This window comes from Ictalurus furcatus, chromosome 6 (genome assembly GCF_023375685.1).
Source record: "Ictalurus furcatus strain D&B chromosome 6, Billie_1.0, whole genome shotgun sequence".
In the NCBI taxonomy this organism is placed as follows: domain Eukaryota; kingdom Metazoa; phylum Chordata; class Actinopteri; order Siluriformes; family Ictaluridae; genus Ictalurus; species Ictalurus furcatus.
The window spans coordinates 12,706,768-12,727,989 of NC_071260.1; the positions used below are offsets into that span (position 1 = coordinate 12,706,768).

The 21,222-nt window shown below is 42.0% G+C and overlaps 1 protein-coding gene across 1 annotated transcript; it reads left to right on the forward strand.

Annotated features, from left to right (window-relative positions):
* The first annotated feature begins 3,491 nt into the window (after positions 1–3,491).
* On the forward strand, positions 3,492–19,861 carry si:dkey-219c10.4 (high affinity cGMP-specific 3',5'-cyclic phosphodiesterase 9A). Its single transcript, XM_053626550.1, has 14 exons — positions 3,492–3,875; positions 4,641–4,802; positions 6,270–6,321; positions 6,460–6,562; positions 6,737–6,879; positions 6,953–7,012; positions 13,598–13,775; positions 14,106–14,228; positions 14,401–14,493; positions 16,877–16,944; positions 17,048–17,150; positions 17,623–17,727; positions 17,858–18,004; positions 18,085–19,861. The coding sequence occupies exons 1-14, from the start codon at positions 3,788–3,790 to the stop codon at positions 18,262–18,264; spliced, it is 1,605 nt and encodes a 534-aa protein (XP_053482525.1). The 5' UTR covers positions 3,492–3,787; the 3' UTR covers positions 18,265–19,861.
* The last annotated feature ends 1,361 nt before the right edge of the window (positions 19,862–21,222 follow it).

Genomic DNA, 21,222 nt, shown 5'->3' on the forward strand with positions numbered 1-21,222 from the left:
ACCAAGAAAACAATTGGTAACACACTACACCGTGAAGGACTGAAATCCTGCAGCGCGCGCAAGGTCCCCCTGCTCAAGAAAGCACATATACATGCCCATCTGAAGTTTGAAAATGAACATCTGAATGATTCAGAGGACAACTGGGTGAAAGCGTTGAGGTCAGATGAGACCAAAATGGAGCTCTTTGGCATCAACTCAACTCGCCGTGTTTGGAGGAGGAGGAATGCTGCCTATGACCCCTGGAACACCATCCCCACCGTCAAACATGGAGGTGGAAACATTATGCTTTGGGGGTGTTTTTCTGCTAAGGGGACAGGACAACTTCACCGCATCAAAGGGACGATGGACGGGGCCATGTACCGTCAAATCTTGGGTGAAAACCTCCTTCCCTCAGCCAGGGCATTGAAAATGGGTCGTGGATGGATATTCCAGCATGACAATGACCCAAAACACACGGCCAAGGCAACAAAGGAGTGGCTCAAGAAGAAGCACATTAAGGTCCTGGAGTGACCTAGCCAGTCTCCAGACCTTAATCCCATAGAAAATCTGTGGAGAGAGTTGAAGGTTCGAGTTGCCAAACGTCAGCCTCGAAACCTTAATGACTTGGAGAAGATCTGCAAGGAGGAGTGGGACAAAATCCCTCCTGAGATGTGTGCAAACCTGGTGGCCAACTACAAGAAACGTCTGACCTCTGTGATTGCCAACAAGGGTTTTTAAACCAAGTACTAAGTCATGTTTTGCAGAGGGGTCAAATACTTATTTCCCTCATTAAAATGCAAATCAATTTATAACATTTTTGATGTGCGTTTTTCTGGATTTTTTTGTTGTTATTCTGTCTCTCACTGTTCAAATAAATCTACCATTAAAGTTATAGACTGATCATTTCTTTGTCAGTGGGTAAACATACAAAATCAGCAGGGGATCAAATACTTTTTTCCCTCACTGTATATCTTATTGGATAATGATCACTCCCTAGTGTTGATTCCTTTAGGACGTTCCATGTACTTACTGTATATTTGCCATATTTTCTGATACTAGAGTAAGATCTAGTACTGACTCCTGGCCATTACTAATGTTCACTCTTGTTACAGTGCCATCGTTAATACACACCAACCCGTTTTCATTCAATATTTCTTCAATTATATTACCATTAAAATCTGTATTCTTACTTTCCCATAAAGTGCTATGGCTATTAAAGTCACCACACTATTTTTTCTCACCACATATTCTACCAACTCTTCACATTTTTCTTTTTGTATTTTCTTACATAGGTTATATAAATTAATCACCTTAATGCTACCTTTATCTGTCCAGATTTCTACAATAACTGCTTCTATTTCATTACTACTTATTACTCTATACCTCAAACTTTGTTCAATGAATGTTACCACTCCTCCTCCAGTTCCTATCTTCCTATCTTTGCGTACTCATTCATACCCTTGTATTTTAAAATCTAGATGTGGTTTTAGCCACGTTTCTTTTATACATATAACCTTTGGTTTTTCTTGTAAATCATCAATATACTTTTTAAATTATTGTCCATTTGCTAGCATACTCCTTGCATTCCACTGTATTATATCAAATACCATTATATGCTTTCCCCAGTGCCTTGGGGACCACCTACAAGTGCCTCCTTAACTGACTCTATTGTTGTTACTTTTATGTCCAGGTACTTTTTTTGCTGCTCTGATTATTATTTTAATTCTTTCTGTTCTACTTGATGTTTATGCTGAACAATTAATCACCTCTGCCATAAATATTACAAACTTCACTTTATCTACCACTAATGAATCCTTTTTGATTCGGCACTGATCCTTTTGTTTTTGAGCTGTCTTATTTGTGGGCTTCTTGTTCACATTTGGCATTTCATTTTTTTACTTTTTTAATAGCTTCCACATACTGTATGTTATCCCTTCTGTGATTTTGACATTCTGTACTTTTTGACATATTGCTCTTTTCCTTACTTCACATCCTCCATAGGCCACGCTATGCTCTCACCCAAGCTATGCTCTCATGCTATGCATCTACCACACCTTTGTCTACCTGTGCACACAGCAGCCACATGCCCATATCTTTGGCATTTATAGCATCTCAAACGAGGCAGTATATACTCTCTTACACTATAGCTCATGAATCCAACCATGACTCTAGTTGGTATTCCTTCTTCTTCAAACTGCATCATTACTGATTGCCTAAAACGTGTTCGTATTGTAAACTTTTGTTGATCACAGAGCTTATTTTTTGCAATAATCCAAAAGCCTATGGGAAAATCCTATTGGGTTTTTGTAACGGGAACCAGTGTGATGCTAAATTCCTTGTCAGAAAGCCTGTGCTAGGATCTGATCTATATTCGGCCGCCTCAACCAGTTGAAATCTTCATTGTAGTGAGACTTTGCTACATTCCTGCACCACTCTATAGCCTGAAACTTTAGGCTATTTAACAATACATGAAACCTCTTTATTTTTTAGTGTTTGTCCTTTTGTGGGCTATGATCAAGTAATAAATGTCTGAATTATGGTCAGTGAATTAAATGATATGTTGATATCATGATTTGACATGACATGATTTGATATGTCTATATCTATGGGATGGTGGTGCAGATGCCCTGTCATGACTGTGCTATTACCCTGTGTTATAATTACCATGTTATAACGGTCTTATTACAATACATCATTATTCCAGTGTTATTATACTGTACAATGTTATAACAGGCAAAAACTGTTATTACAATATTATCATTATGACCATATCATTGTATACCACTGCTCTAATACAATAATTTTTTTTTTACAATGTTATACCAGTGTTATTGCAATGCATTGTTTTTAAAACTGTTATAACTGTTATTAGCATAGTATATATAGTGTTAGTAAAATAATGTTAGTGAAATACACCATCTTACATTGTATTGCAATGTTATCATTGTGTCATAACTCTGTTATAACAATACACTATTATTGCCATATAACTGTTATTATCCTATATTGTTATTGCCATAGAAGCTCATTAAAATGTTATAACTGTTATTACCATACAGTAGATGGAATTACCACATTATAACTGTCCTATTACAGTCACGAGTTCAGAAGCTCCAAGCAGAAGTAGAATCAGGCAAATGTGGAATATGAGAGGAGCCACAGCAGTAGATGTGTGTCAGGATCAGACACTGGCAGAACATCAGGCACCAAGAGTACACATACAGCTTGTCAGAGAAAGATATTTATGAACATTCTTAATCCTACAGTGATTATATTCTCTTGAAGTATTTCCACCCACCTCTGCTTTTTGGCTATGTAATAGTCTACAACTTCATTACTATTTTAACATGATTTATATTGAATACTATATTCAATATCATATTATAGGAATCCTAAGAATCATACTCTTATAGAATAACACTTACAAAGTAACAAAGAAACAATTGTTGCGTGTTCAGTGGACTGTACACTTTTAAACATTCCAGTGATTAACTAGTAGAAAATTGCCTGAATTAGGACACAAGTGTTGGTGTTAGATCAGTGTCAACTGATCACAAGGAATTGCTTGTTGTATTGGTGGTGTCCTTTTATGTTGTCTTTATTTTGTTGCAACTAAGTTATTCCTCCTCCTCCTCTTCTTCTTCTTCTTATTATTATTATAGTAATAAGGAAATGGATAAGGCTGGAAGAGCCAGATAGATGAAAGAAGGGGAGGGAGGAGTTGTGAAGTGGCCCTTTGTTAAATAGATGTCATACACAGTCCCGAATCCATTCGGCTGCGTGGTGTGTGAGACTGCCATCGACTGGCATGGAAACTAAAATAATTTATTTTACAGTAAATGGAAGACCAGAGCAGGCTGAGTTTCCTATCGACTGTCCTGCACAAGATGTCAAAGGTAAGGTCTTAGTCATGTTATTGCTTTCCCTTTCCAGTTTTGATTGTTTGAGAAAAAACATGACATGGTGATCGATAATCATTCATAAGAATTTGTTATCTTCGAATAAACAAAACATGCCATTTAATGTAATATGACTTTTTATGTATTCATAGACATTAAGGATTTTGGTGATTTGGTCTTATAATGAACTAAATCGAATCTGAACAAGCCTGACTTTAATTAATATTTGATTTAAGATGTTAAGTCAAAAAAGATTAGTGTTGCTTTATTTTCATCTATATCAGTATATGATTTTCTTTTTTACGTGATAGATATTGAGTTGCTAAAATCATCCAGCCCTGGCCAGTCAGTCTGTCACTGTCACAGAGGACTATATGGGATCAGAAATGTTGGTATGAGAATAAACCGTTTACCAGAACATTGTAAAATATGCCCCAAAAAACGATGTGCCCTAGAAGCACAATCCTGACCTCCTGCTACATATTACTGATACACACACTGACATGGGTCCTGTTTTTACATTATTAAACTAAATTAAAGAGTTATTTTGTTATATATGGGAAAGATATGATTTATGTGAGTAAATAAAATCAGAGTGTTTTTTCTTTACTAGAGTGTGCATACTGAAAGGCTGGTGCCACAGGTGCTGCTGACAGAGCTCTCCTCAAGTGGCAGCCCTGTGTCAAGCGTATACTATTCATAAAACTCATGCTGTTGGCTTGATTGAAATCAGATGTATGCGTGTACACACTACTCTTACAGATCTGTTCCGATCGGCAGCTGAAGCTGGTCCGCATGATATCCTAAAACTCTACAATCCCAAGGGCAACATAATTAATATCTCCCCTCAGCTGAGCCCCAACAGCCCTCACGCATGCTACAAGCTGGAGGTGGTTGCTGCAGACTACAACAGTGAGCCATTAGGTATTTTCTGCCTCAGATGTAACCGATTATATTTTGAAAACCTGTTAGATGTTAGATGATGGATGACATACAATGTGATTGTGCATTATTGTATGTGTTATACCACAGTGCTACTGAATTCTCAAATCTGATTGGTCAGAAGGTGTTGAATAAGATGTTGAAAGTTTCTATGACTACAGCTTGACAGTAGTGCTGGCTGAAAAGCAAATCGCAGATTTACACAACATTACATTCTAATAAGTTATCATTTCTTTACAAACAACTTGCACATGGACTTGTACGGTGGCTCCAAATAAATAGATCTGTGTAATTGGAGATGTGATGATGTTTTCTGTGAGGAGATGTTTTTTGTTTGGCATTTATGGATGGAGTCTCCAGTGTCAGAGCTTCAAAACGTTCAGTAAGTTTTACAACATGTACCAAGGACTTTCTTGCAGTTTCTTAGTAACATGCACATTTTGCCTTGTTAAGAGAGAGAAAAAAAGAGAGGCTGGTTGAAGAGTGTTCCACAACCTTAAATGTATAAAAGGTTAAAAAGTAAATAAAAATGTTTAGCATTGAAATTGCTGTGGTGTAAGAGTAATGATGACTTCGGGACATGATATTCGTAAATGAACAATTTTGGAATATCACACTATTGATTATTTGCCTAAAACAGCAAATTCACATTCAAATTTTATTGGTCACACACACAACCACAGTACATTGTGAACTGTGAAAAATAGGGGGTTTGCAAAGTGGCTTAGTGGTTGACACGTGTGGAGTTTGCATGTTCTCCCTGTGCTTTGGGGGTTTCCTCAGGGTACTCTGGTTTCCTCCCCCAGTACAAAGACATGCGTTGTAGGCTAATTGGAATCTCTAAATTGTCCATAGTTTGTGTGTGATTGTGCCCTGTGATTGGTTGGCACCCTGTCCAGGGTGTCCCCCAAATTGTGCCCTGAGTTCTCTGTGGGATATGATCCAGGCTTCCCGTGACCCTGTGTGGGATAAACGTTATGGAAAATGGATGGATGGAATATAATGGATATAAAAGACAGATGGCAGAAAAAGTATGAACTACATATGGAATAAAGTGCAGATCTTGTATGTGCAATACAAAGCTGTGCAACAACCAGCTGACAGAGTTTCAGTGGAAAAGCTGACATATATAATAAATATTAATAAATACGGGATATGCAATGTATATTAACAGGAATGTAGGCTCTGTATATATGTCTATGTATAAGGCGTTGTCCTGGTTAATGGCCTGTGGGAAGAAACTCCTCTGCATTCTCTTCAGGGAGCGGAAGCACTTCCCTGACCGCAACAGAGAGAAAAATTCATTGCTTGGATTATAGTGTTAAATACCTAGCTGTAGTCAACAAACAGCTTTTAACAACATGCCCTGTTAAGTTTTTTCCCTTCAAAATGCAGTTAGACAATTAAATTGGCTTATAATGCATTTTAAAGAGCTATGTCATCTTCTAGGTACAGAGCTGTCGGTGTCACTGGGCTTTGATCTTTCCTCCATGGAGAAAAGGTATGTATCATTACAAATTAAACCACTTAAGTCATGTTTTTTCCATCCTAATCAATACAGCAATTGTATACTTGTATAATTGTATTAATCATGCAAAATTGCTTCTTTGAAAATGGTTACTAACACATTTTCTAATAGGTTACAAAGTCTAGAGAAGAAGATTCTTGTTGAATCTGGCAAGACACCAGCTGTTGTTTATGAGATGAAGCAACAGGTGGAGTCTTTCAGGGAAAAACTCGAGGTAAACAAATAGATTCACTACAGACAGTCACAAGAATCCACAAAACTAATCCGCAAAATGTTATCTTGCTCTCTTCTTGATTGGAAAAGCTCTATAGTGAGAGGAGTTAAACAGTAATCAGTAACGTTGTAGCCTTGATCTCCACCTACTTAGTGATCTGTTCAATCTGTTTAGAGTGTGGAGCACCTGAGCTGGCTGGGTCTGTTTAAGGAAATGTCCGAGGGCACTCACAAACCCTCTCCATTCTACCACAAGAGAACACTGCGCAAGACACGTGAAGAGTGTGAACATGTCAAAGAAAAGTTCTTCCAGATGAGGTGAGTGCAATCTCCAGATCTCTCTCGACTGGGCAGTTAGATTGATAAAACAATCCAATTTATCTTCACGTAGTACCCTGGAGGTCTCCGAGGAGGTGAGGCAATACCTTAAAACACCAACCTTTGATAACTGGTAAGTTCTTGTTTCATCTTAATCTCAAGTGTTTCCCAAACTGGTCCTTGGTAACTCTATGATAATTCACATTTGTTGACGCTGAAAGGGAATAAGAATAAGGGAATAGTACCTAGTCAAAAGTACCTGGTCAAGCAGCACAAATGAACCCTTATGGTAATTCAGTTTCTGTCAGTGTAATGGACATACCGTGCCCTCCACTAATATTGGCACCCTTAGTAAATATGAGCAAAGAAGGCTGTGAAAAATCACCATCATTGTTTAACCTTTTGATCTTTTGTTCAAAAATTTCACAAAAATACTCTGCTCTCATGGATATCAAACAATTGCAAACAAAACACAGGTTTATAAAAAAAATGTGTTAAATGTAGGTGTGCAACAATTATTGGCACCCCTATGAATACATATGAGAAAAATATATTTGAAGTATATTCCCATTGAGCTTTTAAATATTTTTTGTACACCTGGGTGACTAGGAACAGGAAATTGTTCAACCATGACTTACTGTTTCACAGGGGTATAAATATGAGGTAACACATAGGCCAAATTCCCTTAGTCATTCATTACAATAGGTAAGACCAAGGAATATAGCTGTGATGTGCGGCAAAAGGTTGTTGAGCTTCACAAAATAGGAAGAGGCTATAAGAAAATGCCCATTTCCACCATCAGGGCAATAATTAAGAAGTTCCACTCAACTGGAAATGTTATGAATCAACCTGGAATTGGACGTGTGTCTATATTGTCTCAACACACTGTGAATAGGATGGTTTGAGTAGCCAAAAAATGTCCAAGGATCACAGCTGAAGAATTGCAAGTCATACTGTATGTATGAAGTATGCACCAGTGTATTGAGAACTAACATTTCAAAGCCACCCATTTTCCTTTCTACAGTGGCAGAATGTTTCTAGAGTTATTGTAAATTAAAATCTAATAAAAGCAAAGGTATGGAATGGTGGTGTAGGTATTGTGGGTTAAATCTCGAGTTCTGGTTGCTGCTTGTGCAGAGACAGACATGATCACATGATTTCCTCTGAGTTCTCTGGTATCCTCCCACCTCCCCAAAACATGCCAGTACTTAAACTGGCTATAATAAATTATGTGTGTGCGTGTGTGTGCGTGTGTGTGTGTGTGTGTGTTTGTTTAGTGTATTTAGTGTGTTTATATTTTGGTGCGGACCAAATGTCCCCTCAAGGCTTATCTGACAGTTTGGACTGCTTTTTGGAATGTGAATATCGGGATATGACGTGCAAAATCGTTGGTGCTTTTGCATCCTTTTGATGACATGGTCAATTCTGGTCTCTTCTGAAAGGTAGCCCTTAGTAGTTTGTTATCCATTTGTCAAAATCAATCTAAGTATTACTGCAGCATTGTAACAGAAGTTGAAATATGGTACTACTGGACTTTTTTCATCATGTCTAAAACATTTTTGTATACATGAGAACATGCCAGTTGAACCAAAAACAGAAAAGGCCTGGAGCCACAATGCTGACCCACTAATTGCTGTAAAGTCTATAAAAATTACCACATGAATGACAGTCCTGGCCTATTTTATGTAAGATGATGTCCAGAAAACCTTTTGGATAATGAGGTTACAGTTAGGGTTATGCTTAGGAGCATTAATTAGCTATATTAATAATAATGTCAATGTCAGTGAAAGGACCTCACAAGGATAGTAAGATAAATGTGTGTGTGTGTTTTTGAGAGAGAGCGAGAGTTTTTTTTTTTTAAATAAAGCGAGAAAGAGTTTTTTAAATAAAGCAAAATGGTTCAGTTTCTTTCAGTGTCATCACAAAAGTAAAATCTGACTTTATCATTTACCGGATCAATGCTGCCCTATGTCACGAATCGTGACGGAGCAGAGATAGTACGGATGCAAGTGCTGGATGAACAGTTGTTTATTTGAAAGAGAGACAGGCAGACAAATCCAAAACATGATCCAAAACGTAATCCGCATACATGCAAGAGGTCAGGCGATTGGCAAACAAGCATACACGGGGCAAGGCTGGAATCTAGGTCGTGGTCACGGAAAACAGGGCCGATAAACAAAACGAGAAACGAACTGTGACGAGGAACTGGAAGCGGATAATCCAGCGCGAACTAACTCTAAACATGGAACGTGACTATGACTACTATACGAACTAAACTAATTCTAAACATGGACCGTGACTATGACTACGATACGAACTAAACTAACTATATGATATTATTCTTCCGCCTCGTGTGCTGGGAGGCGCGCGGTATATATGCGGACATAATCAGCATCTAAACTGCTAGCAGCTGAGAGCAATACAGACCCACGTGAAATCCCAGCCAATGACAGAACAGGGAGGAGACATGACAGAAACATAAACAAAACACACGTGTCCAGATGTCATTACGGTCAACAACGGAAAAGCAGGTGCTCGCGCATTCGCGCTTAGAGCACGCTGCTTCAAGGGGGAATCATGACAGAACCCCCCCCCAAAGGCACTCCTCCCGGAGTGCCATGAGTCATCCCATTTAATTGGCGGACCCGGCCCCCTGGACTGAATGTCCCAGGCAGAGCCAGGAAACTGCACGGTGTTCTTGGCGGCGCAGGGAAGCGGAGCGACGTCCTCGGCATAGCAGGGAAGCAGAGCGACATCCACAGCCGGGCAGGCAGGCTGAGCAAAGTCCTCGGCGGAGCATGAAGGCAGAGCGACGACCACAGCAGGGCAGGCGGGCTGAGCGAAGTCCTTGGCGGAGCATGAAGGCAGAGCGACGTCCTCAGCGGAGCATGAAGGCAGAGCGACGTCTTCGGCGGAGCATGAAGGCAGAGCGACATCCACAGCCGGGCAGGCAGGCTGAGCGAAGTCCTCGGCGGAGCATGAAGGCAGAGCGACAACCACAGCAGGGCAGGCAGACTGAGCGAAGTCCTCGGCGGAGCATGAAGGCAGAGCGACATCCCCAGCCGGGCAGGCAGGCTGAGCGAAGTCCTCGGCGGAGCATGAAAGCGGAGCAACGACCCCAGCTGAACTGGAAGGCAGAGTGAAGTCCCCTGTAAGGCCAGGGAAAGGAGCGTGGGTCTCCGTACGGCCAGGGAGAGGAACGTGGGTCTCCTCGAAGCAGTAGGGGGGAACGACGTTTGCCATGGAGCCGGAAGGCTGAGCGACATCCACAGCTGAACAGGAAGACTGAGCGACGACCTCAGCTGAACAGGAAGACTGAGCGACGACCTCAGCTGAACAGGGAGGCTGAGCGACGACCACAGCTGAACAGGGAGGCTGAGCGACGACCTCAGCTGAACAGGGAGGCTGAGCGACGACCTCAGCTGAACAGGGGGGCTGAGCGACGACCTCAGCTGAACAGGCGGGCTGAGCGACGACCACAGCTGAACAGGGAGGCTGAGCGACGACCTCAGCTGAACAGGGGGGCTGAGCGACGACCTCAGCTGAACAGGCGGGCTAAACGACGACCTCAGCTGAACAGGCGGGCTGAGCGACGTCCTCAGCTGAACAGGCGGGCTGAGCGACGACCTCAGCTGAACAGGCGGGCTGAGCGACGACCTCAGCTGAACAGGCGGGCTGAGCGACGACCTCAGCTGAACAGGCGGGTTGAGCGACGACCTCAGCTGAACAGGCGGGCTGAGCGACGTCCACAGCTGAACAGGGAGGCTGAGGCTCTGAGGTCACCAGGTGAACCTTGGGCATGGGCGGAGCTTGGCTGGCCGTGTCAGCAGACTCGGGCGCGGGCGGAGCTTGGCTGGCCGTGTCAGCAGACTCGGGCGCGGGCGGAGCTTGGCTGGCCGTGTCGGCAGACTCGGGCGGAGCTTGGCTGGCCGTGTCAGCAGACTCGGGCGTGGGCGGAGCTTGGCTGGCCGTGTCAGCAGACTCGGGCACGGGCGGAGCTTGGCTGGCCGTGTCAGCAGACTGTGTCGCGGGCGGAGCTTGGCTGGCCGTATCAGCAGACTGTGGCGCGAGCGGAACTTGGCTGTGCGTGTCAGCAGACTGGGGCGCGAGCAGAACTTGGCTGTGCGTGTCAGCAGACTGGGGCGTGAGCAGAACTTGGCTGTGCGTGTCAGCAGACTGTGGCGTGAGCAGAACTTGGCTGTGCGTGTCAGCAGACTGGGGCGTGAGCCGAACTTGGCTGTGCGTGTCAGCAGACTGGGGCGTGAGCAGAACTTGGCTGTGCGTGTCAGTAGTCTTGGGCGTGGGCTGAACTTGGGTGACCGGGTCGGTAGACTTGGGCGTGAGCAGCATTTGGTCATTAGGCTGAGATATTAGCAGAGCTTGGTCAACTGGATCAGCAGGCTTGGACGTGAGCTCAGGGACGTGAGACTTGGCTTGGACCTCAGGGACGGGAGGCTTGGCTTGGACCTCAGGGACGGGAGGCTTGGCTCGGACCTCAGGGACAGGAGGCTTGGCTCGGACGTCAGAGACTGGAGACTTGGCTTGGACGTCAGAGACTGGAGACTTGGCTCGGACGTCAGGGACTGGAGACTTGGCTCGGACGTCAGGGACTGGAGACTTGGCTCGGACGTCAGGGACTGGAGGCTTGGCTCGGACGTCAGGGACTGGAGGCTTGGCTCGGACGTCAGGGACTGGAGGCTTGGCTCGGACGTCAGGGACTGGAGGCTTGACTTGGATCTCAGGGACTGGAGGCTTGACTTGGATCTCAGGGACTGGAGGCTTGACTTGGATCTCAGGGACTTGAGGCTTGACTTGGATCTCAGGGACTTGAGACTTGACTTGGGCTTCAGAGCCTGGAGGCTTGACTTGGGCTTCAGAGCCTGGAGGCTTGACTTGGGCTTCAGAGCCTGGAGGCTTGACTTGGACTTGGACCTTAGGGACTTGAGACTTGACTTGGATTTCAGAGTTGAGCTCTGCATGAAGTTGCCTGTAGTAGTGGGTAAACGGCAGGGCAGGTTCGCCTGCCAGACTTACCCCCCTGAGAAGTTGTTCTAGCTCGTCCTTCGCCTCCGGACTCCCGAATCGCATCATGAATTCCCCCACAAACTGTTCTACACTGTCCAGGTTCCTACAGTGCTTATCCAGTTTGAGCTGCACCCATTGACGGGCCGGTCCAAAGAACCGGGACCACATGAATCGGAGCCAGTGCTTCTCCTCTGGCTTAGGGTCTGACAGGCTGGAGAAATAGAATTGACAATCTACCAGGAAATATTCTGGGGCACCGAAAAATCCGTCAAATGGATCAGGAAGCTCCATAAATGTCCATTGTGGGAAGTGGACTGAGTCCATAGCGGGGACGGTTGGCGTCGACTTCCGGGTTCTGCGTCTCCTCCGTTCTCCTGCTGCATCCATGTTTCGGCGGAAGATTCTGTCACGAATCGTGACGGAGCAGAGATAGGACGGATGCAAGTGCTGGATGAACAGTTGTTTATTTGAAAGAGAGACAGGCAGACAAATCCAAATCATGATCCAAAACGTAATCCGCAAACATGCAAGAGGTCAGGCGATTGGCAAACAGGCATACACGGGGCAAGGCTGGAATCTAGGTCGTGGTCACGGAAAACAGGGCCGATAAACAAAACGAGAAACGAACTATGACGAGGAACTGGAAGCGGATAATCCAGCGCGAACTAACTCTAAACATGGAACGTGACTATGACTACTATACGAACTAAACTAATTCTAAACATGGACCGTGACTATGACTACGATATGAACTAAACTAACTATATGATATTATTCTTCCGCCTCGTGTGCTGGGAGGCGCGCGGTATATATGCGGACATAATCAGCGTCTAAACTGCTAGCAGCTAAGAGCAATACAGACCCACGTGAAATCCCAGCCAATGACAGAACAGGGAGGAGACATGACAGAAACATAAACAAAACACACGTGTCCAGATGTCATTACGGTCAACAACGGAAAAGCAGGTGCTCGCGCATTCGTGCTTAGAGCACGCTGCTTCAAGGGGGAATCATGACACCCTATTCTACTTGTATAAATCAATAAATTATCACATAAATATCAATTCTGGATAAAACAGAGAATTTAAATATCTTTAGTGCAAACTAAAGCTGGCACTATATTTGTGATGAGAAACAACGCCTGTCTACATTTTGTGAGCAGCTTAATATCATATCATATTTCAAATATTTAATATCTGACCTCATTATACTTCAGGGAATATGTTGCAATTTACAAACTAGATATTCTCCTCCTGCCTCGAGGTGCAGGAAGGTTTGAAATATTAAACCTCATCAGCCCATGGAAGTTGAGTAAATGAGCTTTGCACCTGCTTTAACAAAATGGATGTTCATTACTGAAGCACTGCTCTTTTACTCTGCATAAAGAGGCCAGAGAAGATTCAGTCCTTTGATCTGCACGAAAGGCCTCATATCATTATGAATGGTTGTTTGGAAGCTTAGCAATCAATAGGAAACCCTAAGCTTTCAATGGTGTTTTTAATCAGTGGTCTTCTAGCTTTGTGTTTGAACCCATGCCTTTCAAATTTACAAAACAGGATGCATCTTCTCCAGAGATGTAAAAATGATTTAGGAGATATGACACGAGTCTGGCAGGCCTCTGCGTTATGTTTTTATATTTTGGTGGGGATCAAAGTCCCACTAAACAGATCTGATTTTATATTTGTGTGTGTAGGCAGTGGGAAGATGCTGAGATCATGGTGTTGCTCCAGGTGATGTACACAGACCTGGAGTTTATCTCCACCTTTAACATAGAGCTGGATGTGCTGCAGCATTTCCTCTATGAAGTCTACAAGCGCTACAACAACATCCCTTTCCACAACTTCAAGCACTGCTTCTGTGTCACTCAAATGGTGAGAGAGAACGAGAGAGCAAAAGAGAGAGAGACAGAGAGAAAGCGAGAGAGAGAGAGAGAGAGAGAGAGAGAGAGAGAGAGAAATGACCGCGAAATCAGCTCACCTTGGTTTTCTTCCAAGGTGTACTTCAATTTTCTACTCGATGATTTTTGTGATTAGTGAAGGGCATGACCTCATCCAGGTTTCTGCTTGATATAGAACTCTTAACATGGGGTCATCCTTTTTTGATTAATGTTGCTGCATTGTAATCTAACACACTATGCGATTACTGTACGTCACAACCCTTTATGCAGCTCCAACTGCTCATTATGTCCCTTGTGTTGGTAGATGTATGGCCTGATATGGTTAACAGATCTGAGGGCTAAGATAGATAGCATCGACCTCTTAATCATGCTGACCTCAGCTGTATGTCATGATTTAGACCACACCGGCTACAACAATGCTTACCAGGTAAGAGAAGCACCAATCATACAATTGACAATTTTACATTAAAGTAATGTGTTACTGTCATTTTTTTATTAACTGTTGCTATGACAGTGTGAATATAAAATATAGATAAAGAATTGATGCGTCTTTTCTCAGGCCCAGAGGGGCTATAAATGACCACTATGCTGCCTTTCAGATTAATGCGCGCACTGAACTCGCCTTGAGGTACAATGACATCTCTCCTTTGGAAAATCATCACTGTGCTGTAGCATTTGAGATACTGGAAAAGGTAGCATTGCACACTTTCTTTAAAACTTCATGGCCACATGTATATACACTTTATACTATCTTGTAGCCTTGTTAATAAATTATCAGTAGAATATTTATAATGAATCTTTATTGGTGACATATAAATTACAGCACAGTGAAATTAATTTCTTCGCATACCCCAGCATGTTAGGAAGTTGGGGTCAGAGCGCAGGGTCAGCCATGATACAGCGCCCCTGGAGCAGAGAGGGTTAAGGGTCTTGCTCAAGGGTCCAACAGTGGCAGCTTGGCAGTGCCGACCTTCCGATCAGTAACCCAGAGCCTTAACCGCCAAGCCTCTACTGCCCCATTGGCTAATGTAAAATGGTTTAGGACTTATTTAATAGGCAACAAAAATGTTTCTCCTTCTGTGCTATGGCTGTCTTTTGTGGCAAAAACATGTTCAAAAACTGGCCTCTGATCTCTTTATGTTCTCTAAAGTGACATTAAAAGGATTCTCTATCACTCGGTAAACAATTAAACCCAACCCACAAACCCTTTCTTTTTAAGCTATCTGTAGTCTAATAGTTTTGGTGTAAAAGGTGCTGAAGGCTGTAATGGAAGACATAAGCATACTACTAGTACTATTACTACTACTACCACCACCACCACCACCACTACTACTACCACCACCACTACTACTACTACCACCAACACCACCAACACCAATACTACTACTATTGCTACTGCTACTGCTTCAACACCACCACCACCACTAATACTACTACTACTACTACTACCAACACCACTACCACTACTACTGCTACTACTACTGCTACTGCCACCAACACCACCACCACTGCTACTGCTACTGCTACTACCACCACCACTACTAATACTACTGCTACTGCTACTACTACTACTACCACCAACATCACCACCACCACTACTACTACTATTGCTACTGCTACTGCTCCAACACCACCACCACCAATACTACTACTACTACTACTACTTCTACTACCAACACCAACACCACCACCACCACTACTACTACTGCTACTGCCATTAACACCACCACCACTGCTACTACTACTACCACCAACACCACTACTACTACTATTGCTACTGCTACTACTACCACCAACACCACCACCACTGCTACTACTACTACCACCAACACCACCACTACTACTACTACTGCTACTACTACCACTAACACCACCACCACCGCTACTGCTACTACTACTACTACTACTACCAACACCACCACCACTACTACTACTGCTGCTACTACTGCTATGACCAACACCACCACTACTACTGCTACTACTACCACCAACACCACCACTACTACTACTACTGCTACTGCTACTACTACTACTACCACCAACACCACCACCACTACTACTACTACTACTACTACTACCAACACCACCACCAGTAATACTACTACTACCAACACAAACACCACCACCACTACTACTCCTACCGCTACTGCTACTACTACCAACACCACCACCACCACCACCACTACTACTACTACTACTACCACCACCACCACCACCACTACTACGACTACTACTACTACTACTACTACCAACACCACCACCACCACAACTAATACTACTACTACCAACACCACTACCACTCCTACTGCTGCTGCTACTACTACTACTACTACTACTACTACTACTACTACTACTACTACTACTACTACTGCTGCTGCTGCTGCTGCTGCTGCTGCTGCTACTACTACTACTACTACTACTAATGGGGGCTTAGTGTTTAGCACATTTGCCTGGCACCTCCAGGGTTGGGGGTTCAATTCCCGCCTCTGCCCTGTGTGTGTGTGGAGTTTGCATCTTCTCTCTCTGCTTTGGGGGTTGCCTCCGGGTACTCTAGTTTCCTCCCCCAGTCCAAAGACATGCGTTGTAGGATGATTGCCATTTCCAAAATTGTCCATATTGTGTAAATGGGTGTGTGACACCCCTTGTGCCCCGAGTCCCTTGGGATAGTCTCCAGGCTGCCCGCGACCCTGTGTAGGATATGTGGTACAGAAAATGGATGGATTATAATACAAAATAGATAAATACAGGAGAAAATCTAAGAATCCCAAAACAATTCCATCCTGTTGTCTAAAAACTAGATCACAAACTATTTTTATTTGTTCTAGGCAGATAGAAGGGGGGCGGGGGGACTCACATCCAGAAACAGACAAAGAGGTGCAATACTAAAGGTTCTCGTAGGGCCATAATTCTATAATGTATATATAAAGTATATACAGCAACCTACCACTGCCTATTCATACCTACATACAACTACTCACAACAGAACTTTTAATACTGAATATTTAACATTTTATTTTCATTGTAAAGCCTGTTTAAATGAATTCAGAGCACAGACTTAATTTCAGTCTTTTTCAGACCGAAAGCAACATTTTCCGGAACCTGACAACAGATCAGTACAAGAGGATAAGGGAGGGCATAATTAAGTATGATCCATCATGTCCATTTTACAAAAATAAAAAGAGTTTAGCAGCCATAGCTATCTAATTAACACTCAGTAAGTCTGAAAATAATCATGTTTTTCCTCAGGTGTATCCTGGCCACAGACATGAGTAGGCACACTGAGATCCTCAACAAGTTTAAAGCCATCCTGCCTGTGTTTGACTTCAGCAACAAGGATCACAGGGATGTGGTAAAAGCAAACTCATGTTCAAATATACTGATGAGTAAGGAATTGTGGAAAATAGCTTTAATTAACCAAAAACGTTTCTATATGCGTGTATTTATTAAAATGTATTAATTTGGAGTTCATTTATCCAGGTACAGGTCTTGCCCTAGGATTGTGAGGAATGAAACGGAGAATTAAGGAATAAAACATGATGGGGTGTGCTGTTATAGGAAAATAATCAACGATGGGGTGATGTGATGCAGCATGACACAAAGCAGAGTTGATTATTTTCCAATAACAGCACATCCTGGAGATTTTTATTGCTCAGTACCACATACCAATCAATTTGCCAAAGATTACAATTAAAAAAAATTTAAGTAAAGAATGATGTTACACTTTTAACCATTAATAGTTACATTTAAATGTTGTGGAACGTCCACAAGACAAGTTAGCTCCTTATTTGAACACACTTCCTGTCTGCTCCTTTCTACTTTAGCTGATGATGATTATGATCAAAGTGAGTGACATCTCTAATGAAGCGAGGCCCATGGACGTGGCTGAACCATGGCTGGACTGCTTGTTGCAGGAGTTTTTCAACCAGGTCAAAATGAAAGATCATTTAAAAATGACTCCTATTTATTATTTGAGAGTTGGAATGTTTAGATAGTGTTAAAGCATTGTGAATGAAGACACTTGCATCCAGTGAATAAGGTTATAATACGTCTTCTTAGAGTGACATGGAGAAGCTAGAGGGACTTCCTGTCACACCATTTATGGACCGGGACAAGGTGACTAAGCCCTCCTCTCAGACTGGCTTCATTCGCTTTGTTCTATTCCCGCTGTTCATCGAGCTAGCTAATCTCTTCCCCTGTCTCGAGGTAGGCGTCAATATTGTACATTTAAACACTAATAAGTGCTTTACAACACAAACCAAGTGTAGTGTCTTTGTGTCCAACAGCAACATATCATTGACCCGGTGAGGAAAGCCCTGGATTACTACACGGAGATGGAGAAAGCATTAGAAAAAGAGAAGCAGAATCGAGCCCAGAGTGAAAAAACAACAAAGCCCAAAGAGAGTACAAACGACTCTGAGCTTCCACTAGAGTCTGAATTGACACTGAAACCAAGCTCTGTGTAATGACAACATGCTGGCTGTGTGTAATAGCGGGAGAGAATACTATAGTTTTACTGAATAATGGGCTTCCTTTTTAAACATTACATAAAAGCAACAAAAATAAATAAATAAAAACAAATAAGAGGTTTAATAGTATTTGTTTCAGACCCTGTTAGACAGCTGTGATGAACATGCTATTCTGTCTGAGGAAAGGACTATTTTGTAAACTGTTTGCGGTGTGAAGGTTTTTAAATTTATTTCCTTTAAATTTCAAAAGGATCTTTAATTTAGAATATTGGTACTGCGAATAAATTTAAGTGAAGTGACAGAATGACTTCTGAGTCCATTCAGGAAGTGTACAGTGTGCTGTTAGTATATTTAACCAAAAAACAGACTTGTGTGAGGGTGTAGTATTCAGCAGGGAAGCCCATAAAATGTTATTACTTTACAGGATAATATAATGTAATAAATCATCATGTACAGTGTATAACTGAATGTCTTTTAAGAACATGTACTGAACATGTACATAGAAAAGTAGTGATAACATCACTTTTGCATCTGTCAATATAATTACTAAAGTGCACCTATTATGGTTTTTCAGATATTACCTTTCATGTGGTGTGTTATAGAGCTGTTTGTGAATGTAAAAAGTTTCAAAAATGAAAATGCACTACGCACAGAGTTATTGACTCGCAAAAGAAGGAAGCGATTTTTAACAGCTGAAACGAGTCGTTAGTAAATCCAGACTTACTTCCTGTACTAACCTACGTAGGTACGTAACAAAAAGCCCCGCCTCTGGTCTTCAGCGGCTGCTCGCGAACATATGGAGCTGAAACTCGTTATGGTAGTGGGCGTTTCCTTTTTGAAACACGCTGACAGCGGTAGACCAATCACAACAGACTGGGACATCTGACCAAGCAGAGTAGAGCAGAGTTTAGAAGGAATCCTTTAGAACAGATCATTTAACGAGTCGTTTTTGACACTGGGGGAAAAAAGGTAATGTTCCAGTTTAAATTATGAGCACGTTAAAGTGTTTTTTGACCTTTGGTGCATGTAAATCTATTGTATGAGACCTTTAAAACAAAATTTGGGATGTTTCAAAACCATAATAAATGCATTTTAACATTCTTATGGCTCTCAGGTCAGCGATCATGTGTGTACTCTGTATTATTACATTTTGAGTGTAGACTAAGCCTCTCATGGCTGCCTGTATGAGGACAGATGAATAAATTAACAGATTAACAGGAGAGAACCGGATGAGCCCAGATGCTTTGCTCACTAGTCTCAAGTCTCAAGATCAACATTAGTTACATCCATGTGAAAGCAAGATACATATTAGCCAAGATCCATGAGTAGGTGGTGCCTGAATTAATACAAGGAATAGAATTGAGAAGGAGTATGAGTGATAAATAGCATTTTTTGCAATATACAAGCAAACAGATGAAAGCAAAGCTAGTGACACACAGTCTTAATATAGGAATTGGCACACAGAGTCCACACAGGCAGGCTATAACCAATCAGACCCAGCTTGGAAGCGGTTCAAACGATGCAGGTGGTCAGTGCTGAGAAAGAAAAACTAGTATTAAATCACATCAAAGCTTTTTAGATCTTATAGATTCATTTATTTTTTAAATAAAAGGAAACATTAACAAATGCAGCTTGATCCATCTTACACATATATGCTCTCACATTCCAAAAACACACTCTTTCTTAATTAGATTAATTGAGTCAAGTGGAATAGGATGCATGCAGTTTTGCATTGCTCTCAGATGCCATCCTGCACAAAAAGAATGGCAAAATTTCAACTGAACTCCAAAGAAACTGCAGAGGGAGGGAAAGCGTCAGCATGCAGCACTGTACACATTTGCATAGTAAATAGTCGTCATTTATTCTCGATTATATAGGTATCCGGCTCGTGAATCTGCATCACATCAGCCATAGAAGAACAAATAAAATCTCTTTTAGGGAGGAGTTGCCAGGGTAGAGATGGTTTTACTAGACCCATAAATGAGGGAAAAGTAACTTCTCTCAATGAGAGAAACGTGTCTACATCACATTATTCATCATCATTATAAACTAAAACTATAGAGATTGTATCTGGAGTTTTATTTAGATCATGTGTTTGCAATGAGAAATAAATTTAAATATAATTATGAAGGCAAAAAAAACAAAACAACAACAACAACAACCAAAAACATGATTCGGTGTATCAGATGAAACAAAACTATACATTGTGTGATATGACAGTTCACTTTGTAAATTTACAACAATATAAAATGGCAAAAAATGTCACAACCTGATGATATTGTAAAGACCCTGAGCATTAGCTACAATACATAAGACATACAATCACATATCAATATAAACATTGAGAACTTACACATAAATAACTAAATAAGTGTTTCGTGTGTGTGTGTGTGTGTGTGTGTGTGTGTGTGTCATATTCAGCGTATGAACCTAAATGATCACCACCCTGGAGGAGTGTAACAAATAAATGTGAAACAAACATCTCACTGAAACATATCATTGTGAATGATGTATATAGAAGGCTTGAGTCAACATTCTCTGTTTCCTTTTTAATGAATGAAAATGTGTCCGTGTGAAATACATGTATTTTTTAAAAGCAAACTGTTGTTTCCTACCCTATTCAGCAAAATGCTGCATGTAAACTAATGGACATTATATAATGCTAAAGGCCTGGCAGAATGGGGCTGGCACCAGTAGTACAGTAAGGACACTTTACTCAACTGCACTGCCTTTCATTGGCTCAGGTTTGGAAACTGCTTAGTGGATGTTTTCTTAGTGGATAAGGCTTTTAGTGTAATCTGTCACTGTGCAACTGAGAGCCTGGCATGTACTGTATATTGTTCAAAGACAACACACACCATGAAATAGGGGACACTCTTAAAAGCTAGCGTCTGATCTAAAAGAGCTCCGTGTCATTCTCGTGAATCGTACATTACTAGTACATTAGCACTGCAG